At 53.5% G+C, this 18334-nt stretch overlaps 1 protein-coding gene across 3 annotated transcripts in view; it reads left to right on the forward strand.

The window, feature by feature from the left end:
- The window catches only part of CIITA (class II major histocompatibility complex transactivator), an 83284-nt gene that overhangs the window by 45988 nt on the left and 18962 nt on the right, over positions 1 to 18334 (forward strand). For 2 of the 3 annotated variants that reach the window (XM_029057630.2, XM_029057634.2), the window contains exons 4-15: positions 1149 to 1211; positions 1721 to 1798; positions 4453 to 4512; positions 6698 to 6763; positions 8409 to 8558; positions 9397 to 9534; positions 11085 to 11213; positions 11489 to 11557; positions 12028 to 13729; positions 15089 to 15262; positions 17488 to 17559; positions 18243 to 18323. In XM_029057630.2, the coding sequence (XP_028913463.1) occupies positions 1149 to 1211; positions 1721 to 1798; positions 4453 to 4512; positions 6698 to 6763; positions 8409 to 8558; positions 9397 to 9534; positions 11085 to 11213; positions 11489 to 11557; positions 12028 to 13729; positions 15089 to 15262; positions 17488 to 17559; positions 18243 to 18323 (2782 nt within the window). The remainder of the gene's footprint in view (positions 1 to 1148; positions 1212 to 1720; positions 1799 to 4452; positions 4513 to 6697; positions 6764 to 8408; positions 8559 to 9396; positions 9535 to 11084; positions 11214 to 11488; positions 11558 to 12027; positions 13730 to 15088; positions 15263 to 17487; positions 17560 to 18242; positions 18324 to 18334) is intronic. The other variant, XM_029057632.2, reaches the window with a different exon arrangement.

The raw sequence follows: 18334 nt of genomic DNA on the forward strand, positions 1-18334 counted from the left end.
CCCTGCCCTGAGTAAATTTACAGTCTAGAAGGGGAGACAGATATGACTGTAAATCAGTGCATTATGAATACATGCATAAGGCCTTTGGGGCTGAGGGAGGAGTGAATAAAGGAGGAGAAAGAGGAAGATAAGAGGAGAAGGAGGTGAAGTGGGAGAAAAAGGAGAAAGAGGTGAAGGAGGAGGAGAAGGAAGTGGAGAAAAAGGAGGAGAAAGGAGGAGGATCCAAAAAGGATTCAAGTGCAAGGACAGTGCATATGGGAATGGGAGAAGAGGAAATGAGAGGTTAGTAAGGGAAGGCCTATGGAAGAGATGTGCTTTTAATAAGGCTTTGAAGATGGGCAGAGTGACTGTCAGTCAAATAGGGAACGGGGAGGGAGTTCCAGGACAGGTAAGACATGGACGAAGGATCATGAAGACAAGATTAAGGTACAGCAAGTCAGTAGGCATTAGAGGAGCAAAGTGTGAGGATCAGGTTGTAGTAGGAAATAAGGGGGGTAAGGTGATTGATGGAAAGGAGTTTCTGTGTGATGCAGAGGTGGATGGAGATTCTTGAGGAGTGGGAGAACATGGACTGAATGTTTTTGTAGAAAAATGATCCAGGCAGCAGAGTGAAGTATGGACTGAAGCGGGGAAAAACAGGAGGCAGGGAGGTTAGCAAGGAGACTGATGCAGTAATCAAGGAGGGGTAGGATGAGTGCTTGAAGCAGCTTTTCCCCTTAATCTTCTCTGGCCTCAGTTTCCACTTCTGAGGGATCCCTGTGCATCCAGAGGGCCCGATTCCTCTGGAGTTGGCTATCTGCCAGCCATCTGAACCAAGCAGATCATCTCACGTAGAGCCGGGACAGTCGCCTGCCCAGTATATCCACTGAGAAATTTACCAGAGAGTAATAACACTGTGGGCAGAGGGACAGCTGCCTGGCCATTTTATTAAAGGTGACTTTCTGAGGGGATTTTGCTTGTTCCACTCTCCCTCTGGGAGCCATTTTCTCTTTCTTCTAATCATACCCAGTTAGAAAGCAATCTATTATTCCACTGGGCTTCAATCTAGCTCAGTGACGTTTCCTTAAGAAGGACCGTTTTAGCAACTGTTTCTCCTTATCGCCGCTTATCGTCGAGCCGTTTGTGCAACTTTTCCTTTGTCTGGACAGCGGCATTAGCAGAGTACGTGCTCCGAGACCAGCATCTGGAGAGATTGCCTGAGGATATATTTGGTAAGGAAGTGTTGGGGTGGGATAGGAGTGTGAGTGTGTGCCTGTATATGTGTTTGTGTGTGTGTGAGAGACAGTGTGTGTCTCTTCTCTGTTTGTGCACATGGGTCTACGTGTGTGTGTGTGGTTGGGGGGTTGGGGGGGGGGGGTGGATGCATGTGTATGTGTCTATGTCTGTGTGTGCATATAGGTATTCGTGTGTCTGTGTGGGGGTGTGTGTCTGAGTACGTGTGTGTGTGTGTGCAGATGGGTGTTGGAGTGTGCATGTGAGTGTGAGAGTTTGTGTGCCTGGGCAAGTAGGTGTATGTATGTATGTCTGTAGAGGGGTATCTGGGGGTGTCTGTTTGTGTGTGTGTCTTTGTGAGTCTATATTGGTCCGGGTTCTTTTTTTTTGGTCATTCTTTCCGGAGTTTCCATTTTGCAAGTCCAGACTCCCCCATCCCGGGCTCTGGGGCGCAGGTGACATTGACACCAGCTAGATCGTAAAGTCGAACATTCTTTCTCCAAATCAGAAAGCCTAGGCGCCGATGAAATGGCCATCGAGAGCCCCGAGCTGCTTCCGGACCTGGTGCAGAAGTGTCCAAAACGATGTGAGTAAACTGGCTTTCTGGCCACTGGAGAGGAGAGGCTGCCGAAACCCACTGCTGGGCCGAGAGGTGTAGGCGGAGAGGGGCTTCCGTCCCATCACTTGGATGGCCACACCTCATGCCAGGCTGGGATCATGGCAGGGGTTCAGAGGAGGGACCCCAGAAATGAGAGGGTTAAAGAAGATGCCGAACCAGGAGAGGCTAAAAACGTTCATAGTGATACTAATCATAACATTAATAATAATATTAATAATAATGGTATTTGTTAAGCACTTACTTTGTGTCGGGCACTGTTCTAAGTGCTGGGGTAAATACAAGCTAATGGGGTTGGATACAGTCCCTTCCCCACATGGGGCTCACAGTTTTACTCCCCATTTTACAGTTGAGGTAACTGAGTCACAGAGAAGTGAAGTCACTTGCCCGAGGTCACACAACAGACAAGTGGCGGAGCCGGGATTAGAACCCAGGTCCTTCTGACTCCCAGGCCCAAGTTAGACCGTGAACCCCCCTGAAGGACAGGGACTGGATCGAATTCCCAATTGTGTATTCTCTCCCAGCGCTTATTACGGGGCTCTGAACCCAGAAAGCACTTAAATACTATTTCTTGGCAAAAGCCAAGTTCCCTGCCCACGGCGGGTGAGAGGGTTACAATCGATCGATCGATTAACAGCATTTATTGAGTGCTTACTATGTGTAGAGCTCTGTTCTAAGCGCCTGGGAGAGTACACTTCAAGAGAAATTAGCGGACACGTTCCTGGCCCCTAATGAATTTACAGTCTAGAGGGATCTAATGGGGAGTCTTCTGCCTGGACCGACGGAAGATGAGAAGGGAGCGTGACTGAAGTCTGCAAAATCATGAAGGCTGTTGACTGTGTGAAAACAGAATGGTTCCTCAAATCCTATAAGAGGAAGAGGGGGTACCTACTGAAGCTTGACGGTGGTAGAGTCAAAAAAAGCAAAAGGAAACAAGTGTTCATGGCGGGGGAGGGAAGCCAGTGAAGGGTAAACATTATGATGACGGTATTTTTCAAGGACTTACTATGAGCCAAGCCCTAAACTAAGCTCTGGGGTATAGATCATCAGGTCAGATACAGTCCCTGACCCATATGGGGCTCACATAGGTGGAAGGGAGAATGAGTATTGAATTCCTATTTTACAGATTAGGAACATGGGGCACAGAGAAATCAAGTGATTTGCCCACACATGCAGCAGGCTCCTTCTTCTAAGCCACTTTCTTACGGTATTTATTAAGCACTTACTATGTGCCAAGCACTGTACTAAATGCTGGGGTAGAAACAAGCTAATCAAGTTGGACACAGCCCCCGTCCCACAGGTGAGATCACAACTACAGAAAAGTGAAATGACTTTCCCAATGTCACTCAAAAGACAAGTGGAGGAGTCAGGATTAGAACCCAGGTCCTTCTGACTCCCAGGCCCGTGCTCTATGCACTAGGCCACTGCTTTGTCTAGACTGTAAACTTGTTGTGGGGAGGGACCGGGTCTGTTTATTGTTATATTGTACTCTCCCAAGTGCTTAGTACAGTGCTCTGCACCTAGTAAATGCTCAATAAATATAAATACAATTGAATGAATAAATGAACTCCCCAGGAAGTTGTGCAGATAGATAATATCAGCAGGTTCAGGAAAAATTTGGATTCCCTGGTCATATTCCTTCCAGTTGGCCCAGAGAGCCTTGTGGAGAAGACAGAGCTAAACAGGAACTAAAAAAGATCCTCACAACACCTTGTCACCATCGAGGTACATCACCCTACCAACCCCAGAATGGGCAGGGATTGGGTTCTGACAGTTCTTTAGATGCAGTGGCCTTGAGTGGTCATCACCTCCTTCCCCCTGCAGTGACCGTGGCATCTCTCTCTCGGCAGATCCTAATTCAAAAGAAAACTTGATTTACGTAGATATGGAAAGCACCACCCAAATTCATTCTCTCCTCTAGAGTTTAAAATCCTTGAGGGCAGGGATCATGACTACCAACACTGTCGTACTGCACTTTCCCAAGTGCTTACTCCGGTACTCGGCACACGGCATATGCTTAATAAATGTCACTGATTGACGGCTTTGAATGGCTCTGTGATCAGAGTGAACTGCAGAATATACGTTTTATTTTGACGTTTACTGATGGTAACTGGGTTGTCCTTTCCTTTGGCAAAAGAGAAAGCATGAGGAATGGAGATAATTGACTGGTCTAGGCCTAGGGGTGAGTCTCAGATCAGAGGGATCTATGGTAGAACCTATGAAAACCAGAGTAGCTTGGTGGAAAGAGCATGGGCCTGGGCTTGAGAAGGACCTGGGTTCTAATCCCGGCTCTGCCACTTAGCTGCTGTGTGATCTGGGGCAAATCACTTCTCTGTGCCTCATTTCTCTCATGTATAAAATGAGGATTAAGACTGTAAGTCCTGTGAGGGACAAGGACTGTGTCCAACCGGATTACCTTGTATCTACCCCAGTTCTTAGAATAGTGCCTGGCACATACCATGCATGATTATTATTAGTATGACTTGGAAAATTCTGTTTGGTTTTTGAAAGAAGTCAAAAGACTTCTGGGATGACTTCTCTGTCTGCAGCCTTTTGCCCCTCTACTCCCATACCCACCCCTGAAGTGGTCAGAGCTCTGACCCACAGTTGCCATTTTGTTCCAGCCTCCTCGGACATTGCTGAGCCTCATGAGGACCCTACGGAACCCAAGCACAGGAAAACAGGTGGGTGTGGCTTTCTTGATCCTGGGATTGAGTAGAACATTGGAAGAAGAGTTGTCTTCTCTCTTTGTTCTAAAGAAGGGGGGTGGACCACATTGCCAGATATCCATGATGAGGGTGCATCAAGACAGGGCAAAATCAGAGATGTAGTAGGAAAGGTTTGCCATGTTCAGAAGCCCCAGAAAGTTGCAGAGAGATCCATGGAAAGTCTGTGATGTTATTAGAGAGAAAAGTTAGGGTTGTTAGACATAGTCCTAACTACTAACTAACTAATGCCAGGCTGGATGGACCAGAGGACGGACCCACTAGTGGCCAAGGCTTATGTGGTAATGTTCTTGTGCCTGAGGGGAAAATGGCAGGATCTCGTCCTATACGCAGTCCCCTTTAATGGGCGTCTCTCTTCCGTTGCCTTTTGTGTCAGCAACAGCTTGGCATCTTCCCCTGATCGGACCACAACCCCTTCTCCACAGAAATGCCCCAGTGCCCACTGAGAACTCGAGGGAAGACTGCAGTCGTAGTGTTTTTCTGGCCGTGCTTTATGCTTCTCCCTCCCAAATCTGTATTCCCAGCCACCCTGCCCACTCGCCCCTCTTTGCTCCCTGCGTTCCAGCATAAACAGCTTTATTTAATTTATAATGCAGGTTGTTCTGGGGCAATATCGTTAGTGCAGCATCCAACTCTGTGGAGCTCTTGGTCATTCCTCCCCAGCACTCTGCCCCCTCCCTCAAGCTGTTCCCATTCAGACATGCCAGGTACTCACTCCTCTTTCGTGGCTCAGCGGAATGTGTACTTCATTTCCACAAATGCAAAGAACAGCCCGGTGGGCCCTCAGACACCATAGAAAGGAAGAAGAAAGCTGCTTTCTTCCCCCCTCCTTAACGTGGGAAGCAGAGTGGAGAAACAGAAAGAGCACAGACCTGGAAGTCAGAGGACGTGGGTTCTAATCCCAGCTCGGCCTCTTGCCCGCTGTGTAACCCTGGGCAACTCACTTAACTTCTCTCTACCTTAGTTTCCTCATCTGTAAAATGAGGATTAGATGCCTATTCTCCATCTTAACTAGACTGTGAGCCTCATGTGGGACGGGGACTGGGTCCAACCTGATTATCTTGTATCTGTCCCAGTGCTTGGCACACATCATCATCATCAAAGGTCATCGGGTCATTTCCAATTCCTAGCGGCTTCATGGATATTTATTATACAAAGAGTTTTCTAGGTAAAAACTATGAAAGTGGTTTACCGTTGCCTTCTTCCGTGCGTTAAAAACTTAAGTCTCGGCCATTATCTTTGATCAATATTTTGATCACTTGATCATCCACCTGCGACTCTTTCCCATGTCACTGTTGCCCAGGCCAGTTGAATCATCTTTGTCTGATGCTTCGGCTTAGACTTTCCATTATGGGTAACCCTGGCAAGACAATCTCTCTCAATAGCATAGCTCTAAGCTTCAGTGGCATACGTAAACTTCCCTGCTACAGTAAGACATTGCTACACGGGAAAGTTGGTACATATAATAAGCACTAAATTAGTGCCATTACCATCATTATTATTATTATTATTATTTCTCCAAAGGAGATAAAGGTCATGACCCAGAGGAAAGCCTTGTCTGATTTGCTCCCCCAGATCCTATTCTGGGAAAACCTAGCCCCAGTGGCCAAGGCACCCCGTGAACGTCTCCCTCTACAGCTAAGAGCTTGAGCCCCAGGCCGTACTAGAATAAACTTTAAGGCTACATCTCCCTCTTACTTTGGGTGCATGCCAGAGGGAGCCGATCCACCAGTTAACCCACCGGTGAGCAGACTCAATGCTACATCTCCCTGCCCCTTTTCTTTGGGTGCGTGCCGAAGGGAGACATTCCACTCCACAGGAATTCACATGGCGTGGCGGATAACACACAGGCTTGGGAGTCATGGGTTCTAATCCCCGCTCCTCCACTTGTCAGCTGCGTGACCTTGGGCAAGTCACTTCATTTCCTCTGTGCTTCAGTTACCTCACCTGAAAAATGAAGATTGAGACTGTGAGCCCCACATGGGGCAGGGACTAGGTTCATCCCGATTTGCTTGTATATCCCTCAGTGTTTAGTTCAGTGCCTGGCACAGATTAATCCATTAAAAAATACCACAGTTATCACTATTTCTATGGCTGACAGCACCTCACCACCCTAATGGCCTCTGCCTTTGAACTCTTCTAGAACTGAAATCCCAGAGCACCACAAGAAGACCAAACCGGGGACACAGATGGTCTGATCCATACAGAGGTAAAGGCCTGGGTCACCGAGGCTGGGGTTGGAGCTCGACTGCTTGATGATGGAACCTCTTGTCGAGACAACAGAGGATGAACCCCCATCCCGGGACTTCAGATCGGGGAGCCTGCGTTGAGGCCTTGACAGTAGCGCACACTCACTCCTCCTGTCAGTCGTGTTCCCACTGGGGCACGGAACGCAGCGAGTGAGGAGGCGGGCAATGAAGGGCACCCGTAGCTTGTTCTGTGTATAGGCCCCAAGAAGTAAGGTGACCTAGTGGATAGAGCATGGGCCTGGGAGACAGAAGGACCTGGGTTCTAATCGTGGCTCCATCACTTGTCTGCTGTGCGTGATCTGGAGTGGGTCACTTCACTTCTCTGGGCCTTGGTTACCTCATCTATAACATGGAGATTAAGACTGTAAACCCCAGTGGGACATGCACTGTGTCCAATCTGATTAGCTGGTATTGACCGTAGCGCTTAGTTCAGTGACTGGCACATAGTAAGCACTTAACAAACACCATAAAAAAAATAAAAAATACGGATTTACAGCCAAAAAGACCCCAGCGGAGCGGCCCAGTGTCGGAGCTGTGTTGGGCCCCTGTGACCCGGTAAGTGGTTGCCTTGGTAGCCACTGTGGTCTCCTAACATACTGAGGGACCTGAAAGACTGCAGATGACAAGGAGAAATGGGTTCAGCTGTCTTCTGTCTTTAGGGTCACCATCCTGAGCTAAGGAGGAGGGTTTGTTTGACTCTTTGGCTGTTCCCTCTTGATCCTTCATGGGTGTGAGATGGGAGGAGGGAGAGGCTCTGAGAGGAACCCAGCCACTAATATTAATAATGACAATGGTAATTTTTAGGCTCATACTTTGTGCCACGCACTGTACTAAGCATCAGGATAGGTACAAGATAATCAGCTTCATCTCAGTCCCTGCCCCCCATGGGACTCACCGTCTAAAGTGAGAACAGGTATTGAACTCCCATTTTACAGGTAAGGAAACTGAAGGCCCAGAGAAGGAAAGTGAGTTGCCCGAGGTCACACAGCAGACAGGAGGCAGAGCTAGGATTAGAACCCAGATCCTCTGGCTCCTAGGCCCATCCTTCTTCCACCAGGCCATCTCAAGCAGCAATTAGCCTTGTCATCCACCCGGTGAGTGACAGGCTCTGGGCAAGGGAAGAGTTCCTGATGGTCAGAGTCACAGAGTCAGGTCTGAAGGGACCTAAATTGAGGGCTTTCTGGACTGGTAACTATTTGAAACCCAATCCCTCCCAGTTCCCTACACTCCTCTAAAATCCCTGCCTTCCTTTTGCCCCTGGAACATGGCACCTAGAATTCTGGGAGCAGCCGCCCTCCCTCCCCGACGTGGACTAAAATAACTTTTGAAGAGGGCCAGGCCCTCCAAGAGATCTGTCTGTTCCTGGCCCACATGCCCAGCTCATTGTGGACAGGGAATGTGTCTATTATATTGCTTTATTGTCCTCTCCCCAGCGCTTATACAACTGTGTTCTGCACACAGTAAATTCTCAATAAATCGACTGAATGACTGACTGACTTAGTTACTGAGGTTGGCCTGGGGTGTGTTTTTGTTCTAAGTCAGTGGGTGGGTACTAAAACTGATGAGAGGCAGTGGCCTCCACTGTGGCTTCCTGTTCTTCTCTAGCTGGGCCCCCTGATGTTCCCATGGTGACCGGCAACCTCCTGACGGTGCCTGTAGGTGGTTCTTCTGCTGTTGCCAGCCTTCTGTCTCTTCTCCCAGGGCAGGATCCCTACCCAACTCACCCCTCCTTTGAAGAGGCCTTGCTGGCACCCTGTATGTATGAGGATCTGGGATCAGGGCGGGCAGGGTGGGGAGGAGAGGGTGCTGGCTTTGGGTACTCCGGTATTTGCCCTGCCTGCGGGACTGGGGTCTGGAGTATCTGAGCCAGGGGAGTGCTCGGGTCTGGGCCCACCGAAGTCTGAAGCATGCCCTAGTGGACAGAGCACAGGTTTGGGAGTCAGAGGGAACCGGGTTCTAATCTTGGCTCCGACATTTGTCTGCTGTGTGACCCTGAGCAAGTCATTTCACTTCTATGGGCCTCACTGACCTCATCTTCAAATCAGGATTAAGATGGTGAGCCCCATATGGGGCAGGGACCGTGTCCAACCTGATTAGCGTGTATCTACCCCAGTGCTTAGAACAGTGCCGGGCACACAGCAAGCGCTTAACAGATGCCATCATTATTATTTGAATCCTAGGAAAGGGGCTGAGGCCATTTGAGGAGCTCTCAAGAATCTGTGAGAGGCTCTAGCGCCAAAGTCGACCCAGAGCCGTCCCAGCCTCTTAGTGCACCCTGGGCTGGATTGTCGAATGTGGGCCGGTTGTGGGGGACAGGGAGACCACGAATTCCAGCTGAAAATGGAGGCCAATCCCCCCCAACTCTTCACCTTGGCCCTCAGCCAGCATCTCCTACCCCACATATCCCTCAGGACCGTGGGGTGACTGGGTCTCTCGGGGTTCCCCCGCAATAGCCCTGAGTGAGGACAGGGGAGAATCAACTAGGAATTTCCCAGACATTCACGTATCAAAACCTCAGGGCTCAGGATGACCGCAGGGGCTCCCAAAAAGCACTTCATATCACGGACTCCATTTTCCTGTGTCTTCCCAATAGCTCCATCCAACTCCTTCCTCAGCTGTGTCAACGTCACCACGGGAGAGATTCAGATGGTCCCCACCCTCCCCACCGGGCCCCAGCCTTTTCTCCACTTCTCCGCAGGAAATGGCATCTCGAACCTCATCATCTGTCCAGGTGGGTGCAGCTGCCCCCCACCCCCCACCCCCTGACCATCTTCACCTTCATCAGAAAATAACAGCTCAGCCTGGTCGGGGAAGTTTGGTGCTTGACGCCTGAGGCCGGAGCCCAGCTGAAGTGATGTTCAACTCACTTTCCTGCTCCTAATAACCACAATAATAATAATAATAATTGTGGTGTTTGTTAAGCCCTTACTATGTGCCAGGCACTGTACTAAGTGCTGGAGTGGATACAAGCAAATCGGGTTGGACACGGTCTCTGTCCCACATCGGGCTCACAGTCTCAATCTCCATTTTACAGTGAGGCAACTGAGGCCCAGAGAAGTGAAGTGGCAACCGAGGCCCAGAGAAGTGAAGTGACTCGCCCTAGTCATGCAGCCGACAAGTGGTAGAGCCGGGATTAGAACCCTTGACCTTCTGGCTCCCAAACCTGTGCTCTCTCCACTACACCATGCTCCTGGGTACTCCCAGCCCAGAGTTTGTAATGTAATGACAGTTGCCCTGGCTTTTCCACTGGAGTATTGTTTATTCTTGGGAAAATCGCCAAACTTCCGTGGGCCTCGGATTCCATCCGTTAAATAGACAAAATAATATTTTACCATCCTCGTCTCTCAGGGATATCGTGAGGAAGATGCAAAAGTGCTTTGAGTTCTTTAAAAGAAATGGGCATAGAAATTCAAGTTAGAAGTCTTCTGAGTTCACTCCACCTCCCTCATTTTCTCCCGCATAATCTCTTGGGGTCAGGAAGTGGGGAAGTGAGGGAAATAGAAGCGAGACAGATGACTTTGCATCCAGTCACTCCCTCCTAAAGCCATCCTGGACCCACAGGTAGTAATTACAAATAATAACTGTGGTACTTGTTAAGCACTTACTATGTACCGAACACTGGGGCACACTGCGGCAGATAGAGGATAATCAAGTCGGACACCATCCCTGTCCCACATGGGACTCACAGTCCAAGTTGAAGAGACAACAGGTATTGAATCTCTATCTGTTGCCGACTTGTTCATCCCAAGCGCTTAGTCCAGTGCTCTGCACATAGTAAGCGCTCAATAAATACTATTGAATGAATGAATGAATCCCCAAATTTTAGAGATGGAGGAAACTGAGACACAGGGAAGTTGAGATTTGCCCAAGATCGCAGAGATTCATTCATTCATATTTATTGAGTGCTTACCGTGTGCAGAGCACTGTACTAAGTGCTTGGGAGAGTACAATGGGACAATAAACAGACACATTCCCTGTCCACAACAAGTTTACAGTTTAGAGGGGAAGACAAACATTAATACAAATAAATACATTTGCAGTCCCATAAGTGCTGTGGGGCCGGGAGAGGGGCTGAACCAAGGGAACGAGTCAGGGCGACGCAGAAGGGAGTGTGAGAAGAGGGAAAGGAACCACAGAGCAGAGCCAGGGTTAGAACCCAGATCCTCTGAGTCCCTGGTCCGTGCCTTTTTTCCACTAAGCCACACTGCCTCCCCTTAATACAATACAATGTTAGTTTTACAGCTAATATAAACGGTGAAATTCTTTGTGCCCCCTGCTCAGGTGATTCAACCATCCACAGCCTCCCGGTGTCCCCCGACAGGAATGCGTCACCCAGCCCTTTCGCTCCATCAGCCGGCGACGTGCCCAACATGCCCGAACCTGCAGCTATGACTTCGAACCGCGGGCTGGGTAAGTGCTCTGAAGGAATCGGGACCCAGGAGACTGAGGTTACGAAACGTCGGGCCCCCGCCCCCGCTCCCCGTCAAACTTCAGCAGACTCTGAACCGGCCTTGCCCATTAGGAAAGGAAACAAACCCCTTGAATTCAGGCGACTGAGACCCCGGGAGCTATTCTGACTCGGCTCGGAGCGTTCGTGGGGAAACCTCCCTTCTATCCAGTGCCCTGAGCTCAGCTTGGGGACCCGCTGTAGACTCACTTCTGCTCCCGGTTCCCTCTATCCACAGAAGAAGATATCCCCACAGGAACGTCCCGAGAAGCTACCGTTCATCCTGACCAGCCTCTGAAAAGGCCAAGTAAGTCCTACCGCCTCTCCAGAGCCTCCTCCTCTGCTTCAGTAACAAGCCGAAGTCCTCCGGGTGGGCTGCGGCAGCGTGTCTCTTTGGGGCAGGGGAATCCGATGTTTCCTCGATGCTGGGGGCGACGGGATGACCGACCCTCTGTCCAGGCATTCAGATCATCCTCGGTCCAAAGGCCCGGGGCCCGAGAGGTATCGGGCCCCGGGGACCGAGAATTTGGGGTGACGTGGGAATCACGCCTCCTCGCCTGGGTCCTGGGCTCCTCCCTGCCCACGGTCGACTTGGGATGTCCTTACTGCCGTGGTAAGGACGGGGAAGGGCTGCTCCAAAAGCCCGGGCAACGCCGGGCCTCCGCCTCCAACGCTGAATCAGTGGCATCTGAACCGGGTTCGGCGGGGACGTCCTGAGCCGGCGTGGGTCCAGAGGGCTTCCGGTTCAGCCTAACTCTGTGCCCTGGCGTTTTGCAGAATTGGTGGAAAGGTTCTGCTCGGCGCTGCGGGAGGAGTACAGCAGAAGCCCTCAGCGGGCCGGGCCCCGGGGTCGCCCGCCGCCGCTCGACGGCTTCTACATCGACGGGGACCTCATCAGGGCCCAGCTGGAGGCCAAGCCGGGGAAGAACGCCGGCAAGGGCCTGGAGAAGGAGCTGGCCATCTACGACCTGGCGGAGAGGCAGAAGGCCCACGTCGGCAGGAGGGAGGTATTCGCCAGCCGAAGCGGGCAGCGGCGAGAGACCCAGGTGATCGCCTTGCTGGGGAAGGCCGGGATGGGCAAGAGCGCCTTCGTGAGGGCCGTCTGCCGGGACTGGGCCGCGGGCCGGCTCCCCCAGTTCGAGTTCGTCTTCCGCTTCGAGGGCCGGAGGCTGAACCTGCCCGGGGCCCGGTTCAGCCTCCGCGGCCTGCTCTTCGAGCTGTGCCTCCAGCCGCCGGAGAGGAGCGAGGAGGTCTTCAAGTACATCCTCAGGCACCCGGAGCGGGTCCTCATCCTCCTGGACGCCTCCGAGGGGCTGCTGGAGGGGCCGGAGGGCTTCCTGCACTGTCGGGGCTGTTCCTCTCCCCGGGAGTCCCACCCCATCAAGGGGCTGCTGGCGGGGCTCTTCCAGAAGAAGCTCCTGAGCGGCTGCACGCTCCTCATCGCGGTCAGGCCCAAGGACAGGTTCGGCCACTTCCTGGCCAAGGTGGACGGCATCGTGGAGGTGACGGGCTTCTCCCCCGAGCAGGCCGAGGCCTACGTGGCGCGCTACTTCGACGGATCCCCGCGCGGGGAGGAAGCGCTGACGCTGCTCCGGGCCCGGCCCTACCTCCTCAGCCACTGCCACAACCCCGGCCTGTGCAGGCTGCTCTGCCGGCTCTGCGAGGCCCTCCTGGCTCCGGGGGGACCGGCCGACCTGCCCGCCACGCTGACCGGCCTCTGCGTCGCCCTCCTGCGGCCCGAACTGGCGCCCGGGGGCGAGGGGGCGCCGGAGGACGGGTGTAGGCGGCAGCTGAGGGGCCTGGCGGAGCTGGCCTGGGCGCTGGGGCAGAACCACCAGGACGCCCTGAGGGACGACCGCTTCCCCTCCGGGGAGCTCAAGGAGTTCGCCGACGCCACGGGCTTCATGCAGCCCTTCCCCGGGGCTGGAGAGCCGGGGAGCGTGTTTTCCAGCTTCTTCCTGCAGAACTTCCTGGGGGCCCTGAAGCTGGCCCTGACGGATGAGGCCAAGGACAAGGAGCTCCCCAAGTACCTGGCCCTGACCCCCAGGAAGAAGAAGCCGCACGACAACTGGCTGGAGGGCGTGCCCCGACTGCTGGCCGGGCTGCTCTTCCAGCCCCGGGACGGCTGCCTCGGGCTCCTCGGGGGCGAGGACCGGGACGGGGCGGCGGCCAAGAAGCAGAAGACCCTCCTCCGCTACCTGAAGAGGCTGCAGTACGGCTCTCTGGGCCCCGGCCGGCTCTTGGAGCTGCTCCACTGCACCCGCGAGGCCTGCGACGGCTACCTCTGGCGGCACGTGGCCTCCGGCCTGCCCCCTGAGCTCTCCTTCCGGGGCTCCCGGCTCACCCCGCCGGACGTCCACGTGCTGGGGGAGGTCCTGCAGGCCGCCGGGAAGGAGTTCTCCCTGGACCTCAGGAACAGCGGCGTCGACTTGCCGGGTCTCAGGCGCCTGGTCGGGCTCGGCAGCGTCAGCCAGTTCCGGTGAGGAGCGTCCGGACGGGGAAGGGCGGGAGGGTGGGGGAAGGGGCCGGGGGTCGGCCCGGGCATGAGGAGCAAGAGAGGGAGGAGCCACGGAGGTGACATCGGGGTCGCGATAATAATAACAGTGGTATTTGCCAAGCATCGTGCTACGCACTGGGGTAGATACAAGATCATAGGGTTGGCCACAGTCCCTATCCCTCTCGTGGGGCTCACGGTCTTAATCCCCATTTTACAGATGAGGGAACTGAGGCTCAGAGAAGTGAAGCGACTTGCCCGAGACCCCACGGCAGACAAATGACAGAGCCTGGTTTAGAACCCAGGTCCTCTGACTCCCAAGCCCGTCCTCGTTTCACTAGGCCGCGGTGCGTCTCGGGGCTTAGGGGGAGTCTATAAGCTAGAACCTGCATAGGGTGGAAACAGGATGTCACACCCTCCTGACCTGGCGTGGGATCACAGTGTGGCCTGGCGGAAAGACTCGGCCTGAGAGTGAGAGGATCTGGGTTCTGACCTCAACGCTGCCTCTTGTCTGCTGCGTGACCTCAGGCAAGTCATTTCATTCTCTGGGCCTCAGTCCCCTCATCCGTCAAATGGGCATTTAATACCCGTTCTCCCTCTTACTTAGACTGTGAACCCCACGTGGGACCTGATTATCTTGCGTCTACCCCTAGTAGCATCTAATACGGTGCTTGACACAGAGTAAGCACTTACCGAATGCCACAGGTGTTAATGTAGCAGGCGTCAGGGATGCCTCGGATTGCACCCTGTGCCCTGTTTCAGCCGTGCGAGACTCATCCCCAGAGCTGGGAACGAGAGGAGCAAATCACAGAGGGGTGTTTGTGAGGTGGGGTCCGGGATGGGTCCGTCTTGGAAAGAGTAAGAATCTGTCTGCACCCCTGATGCGTTATGGAAATGTATACGAGGTCCTGAGGAGAGCTGGAATGTTCAGCGTGCCCGGACGTAGGTTAGGGGCAAGGGAAAGCTGGGAAGGCTCTCCTGCAGCTGGGTTTTGAGTAGAACTTTGAAGTTTGGGAAGTGGGGGCGGGGGAGGCGGAACGGTTCAGCTGAAGGAGAGAGAAATGGATTCTGAACCCCCAGGAGGGCCGCAGAGGGGAACTCACAGACAGGGAAGTCCAGGAATCGTAAGAGGGAGGTAAGTGGCATGCTCCTTGGACAGCATTGAACTCTTCCAAAGGGCCGGAACCATTCGTTTTCTCCGTGGCCTTCGGATCTCTCCTCCTTCCCGGGAGAGGCTGTTCTCGACCGGGGCCGCGGTGGTCCTGCCGGGTGCCCGCCGTGGTATTGACCAGACGGTCCGTGGCCGACCGCCCGGCTGTGGGTGACGGCTGTGTCCCTCCACAGGGCCTCCTTGAGTGACACGGCCGGGCTGTGGGAATCCCTTCGGCTCCAGGGAGAGCACGAGCAGCTCAGGAGCGCCACTGACAAGTTCACCATCGACCCCTTCAAGGTCAAGACCCTGAAGGATGTGGATGAGCTGTGCAGCCTGGTGCAGATCCAGGACAGCATGGTCCAGGGGTGAGTGTCCCCTACCCCCATCCCACCCGTGCCCACCGGGTGGGAGCTCTTCGCTGGGATAACAGGGAAAGGGGAGGAAGGGGTGGGCTCAAGATGAGCTCAGATGGCTAGCCTTGGGGGTGCTACAGCTCTGCTATTGGAGCCCCGGCTGGGAGGAGGCTCTGATGCAGTCTTAGTGCCTGTCCTAGAACCTGGATGGGGCAAAGGAAGGGAAGGTACCCAAAGTCCAGCCTCTCCAGCGGCCCGGAGGGTCACCGGCAGTGTTTCGGAGACTGCAATTGTCAGATTTGCTCCCGAGACAGCCGGGTCCTGACTGGGTGGTGAGATGAGGAGCTGACGCTTTTACCTAACTGTACCTCCATCTCAACTGTCTCGCTGCCAATCTCTCACCCATGTCCTGCCTCTGGCCTGGAACATCCTCCCTCTTCATATCTGACGGACCATTACTCTTCTCACCTTCAAAGCCCTTCATATCTGATGGGCCGTTACTCCCTTCCCCCGGCTTCAAAGCTTTACTGAAGGCCCATCTCCTCCAAGAGGCCTTCTCTCTTCCTTCTCTTACACTCTCTTCTGCCCTTCTGCATCTCCCTGACTCGTTCCCTTTATTCATCCCCTCCTACCTGCCCCATAAAAACAATGTTGGTATTTGTTAAGCGCTCACTATGTGCAGAGCACTGTTCTGAGCGCTGGGGGAGATACAGGGTCATCAGGTTGTCCCACGTGAGGCTCGCGGTTAATCCCCATTTTCCAGATGAGGTAACTGAGGCCCGGAGAAGTTAAGTGACTTGCCCACAGTCAAACAGCTGGCAAGTGGCAGAGCCGGGATTCGAACTCAAGACCTCTGACTCCCAAGCCTGGGCTCTTTCCACTGAGCCACGCTGCTTCTCTAATGATGCTCCTGTACGTATTCGTAATGTATTTATTTATATGAACGTACATCTCCCCCTCTAGACTCTAAGCTCGTCGTAGGCAGGAATTCATCTGTTATATTGTACTCCCCCAAGCGCTTAGTACGGTGCTCTGCAGCCAGTAAGCGCTCAGGAAATACGATTGATTGATTGATAGATATAAGGTCGAGGACAGCTGGAGATCCCTAGGGAGAGAAGGGTCAGAGAGCGTTCACTGGCCCCTTCCCTTTTAATGCATCTGACCCCGAGGACCAGAAAGGACCTGGATCCAGAGGAAGCAGCCGGAGTCCTGGGACTGGGTCGCAATGCGGCCATCTGCAAGTAGGAGAGTAAGGAGCGTGGCCTAGTGGATAGAGCACGGGCCTGGGAGTCAGAAGGACCTGGGTTCTAATCCCAGCTCTGCCACTTGTCTGCTGTGTGACCTTGGGCTAGTCGCTTCTCCTCTCTGTGCCTCGGTTCCCTCCTCCGTAAAACGGGGATTGAGACGGCGAGCCCCATGTGGGGCGTGGACTGTGTCCACCCTCATTAGCTGGTATCTACCCCAGCTCTAAATGCAGGGTCTGGCGCATAGTAAGCGCTTGACGAAGGCCATTATGGAAAAAAAAGGTCAGCGGGTTCTGAGTTCAGCTTTTAGGAAGGCAGGTAGTGCCCCCTTCTGGCTTATAGTGGTATGTCCAGACCCCAGAATGCTCCAGAATAATAATAATAATAATAATAATGTTGGTATTTGTTAAGCGCTTACTGTGTGCAGAGCACCGTTCTAAGCGCTGGGGTAGATACAGGGTAATCAGGTTGTCCCACGTGAGGCTCACAGTCTTAATCCCCATTTTACAGGTGAGGGAACTGAGGCACAGAGAAGTGATTTAATAATGTTGGTATTTGTTAAGCGCTGACTATGTGCAGAGCACCGTTCTAAGCGCTGGGGTAGACACAGGGGAATCAGGTTGTCCCACTTGGGGCTCACAGTCTTAATCCCCATTTTACAGATGAGGTAACTGAGGCACCGAGAAGTGAAGTGACTCGCCCACCGTTACACAGCTGACAAGTGGCAGAGCCGGGATTCGACCTCTGACTCCCAAGCCCGGGCTCTTTCCACTGAGCCACGAAATCTTCCCTCCAGTTTTGGCCCGTGGGTGGTTTGGGGGGGCCTAAGTGAATTCCCGAGGAAAATCTCAGGTCGAGCATAGGTGCCTGCTCTGATGGGGAAATCCCAGTCTCGTGACGTCATGCCCAGAGGACTGTGCCCTGTGGGTGGTTCGACCTTTCCCAAAATTCAGGGAATGCGAAATCAAATTCCCACTTCTGTGTTCCCCTTAGGAGGAGATTCGCAGAGGACGATGCCCCGGGTGGGATTCCCGCCGTCAGGAACCTGAGGAAATTGGAGTTCGCGTGAGTATGGCGCCGGCCTGCGAGGTGGGCGAGTCCTCCCGGTGCCCTGCTGGCAAAGTAGGCCTCTCCCCAGACACCAGGGTGCTGTAGAATGATGACCCCCGTCCTCCCCAAAAAGAGACCGACACCCTTGGGCCGCCCTGCGGGCCGAGCGCCTGCGTGCGGCCTGCAGTGGCAAAAATATCACGGAAAAGAGGAAACGGGCAGTCAGCATCGATGGACGCATTGACAGGGGAGAATTATTTTCAGTGGCAGACGCCCCCGGTTTGGAGCCTGGTGACTCAGAACAGGCAGGGAGGCTTAGGGTGCGTGACCACTGGCCACCGCTGGTGGAAAGTCAGGAGCAGACTCCCGAGACAGGGAGAAGATCTTGAGGTTGTGGTGGACTTTCCAAGGGCCACCCCGGTGAGGCGAGGAGGGAGGAAGAGAGAGGAGGGAAGAAGAGTCTGGGTGCTCACCTTGGGCCGAGAGGGTCCAGCAGAAAGGGCTGGGAAGGAAGGAAGGCCCGGGGTTTTCGGAAGCAGAAGTGAAGACGCTAGAGGCACGATGGGGTTTGGACTCAGAGAGATCGGGGTGCTCTGTGCCGACATGGGCCACGTGAGGCAAGGGAGCGCGAACCTTTGGAGGACTCCCTGTATCCTGTAAACTCTTTCCCGAGCCTGCCTCTGGCGCTTCTCTTTCAGGCTTGGCCCAGTCTGGGGTCCACAGGGCTTCCCAAAGTTGGTGGAGATTTTTGCAGCCTTGCCATCCCTCCAGCACTTGGAGTAAGTATGTC

The sequence above is a fragment of the Ornithorhynchus anatinus genome, chromosome 2 (assembly GCF_004115215.2).
Source record: "Ornithorhynchus anatinus isolate Pmale09 chromosome 2, mOrnAna1.pri.v4, whole genome shotgun sequence".
NCBI classification, from domain to species: Eukaryota; Metazoa; Chordata; class Mammalia; order Monotremata; family Ornithorhynchidae; genus Ornithorhynchus; species Ornithorhynchus anatinus.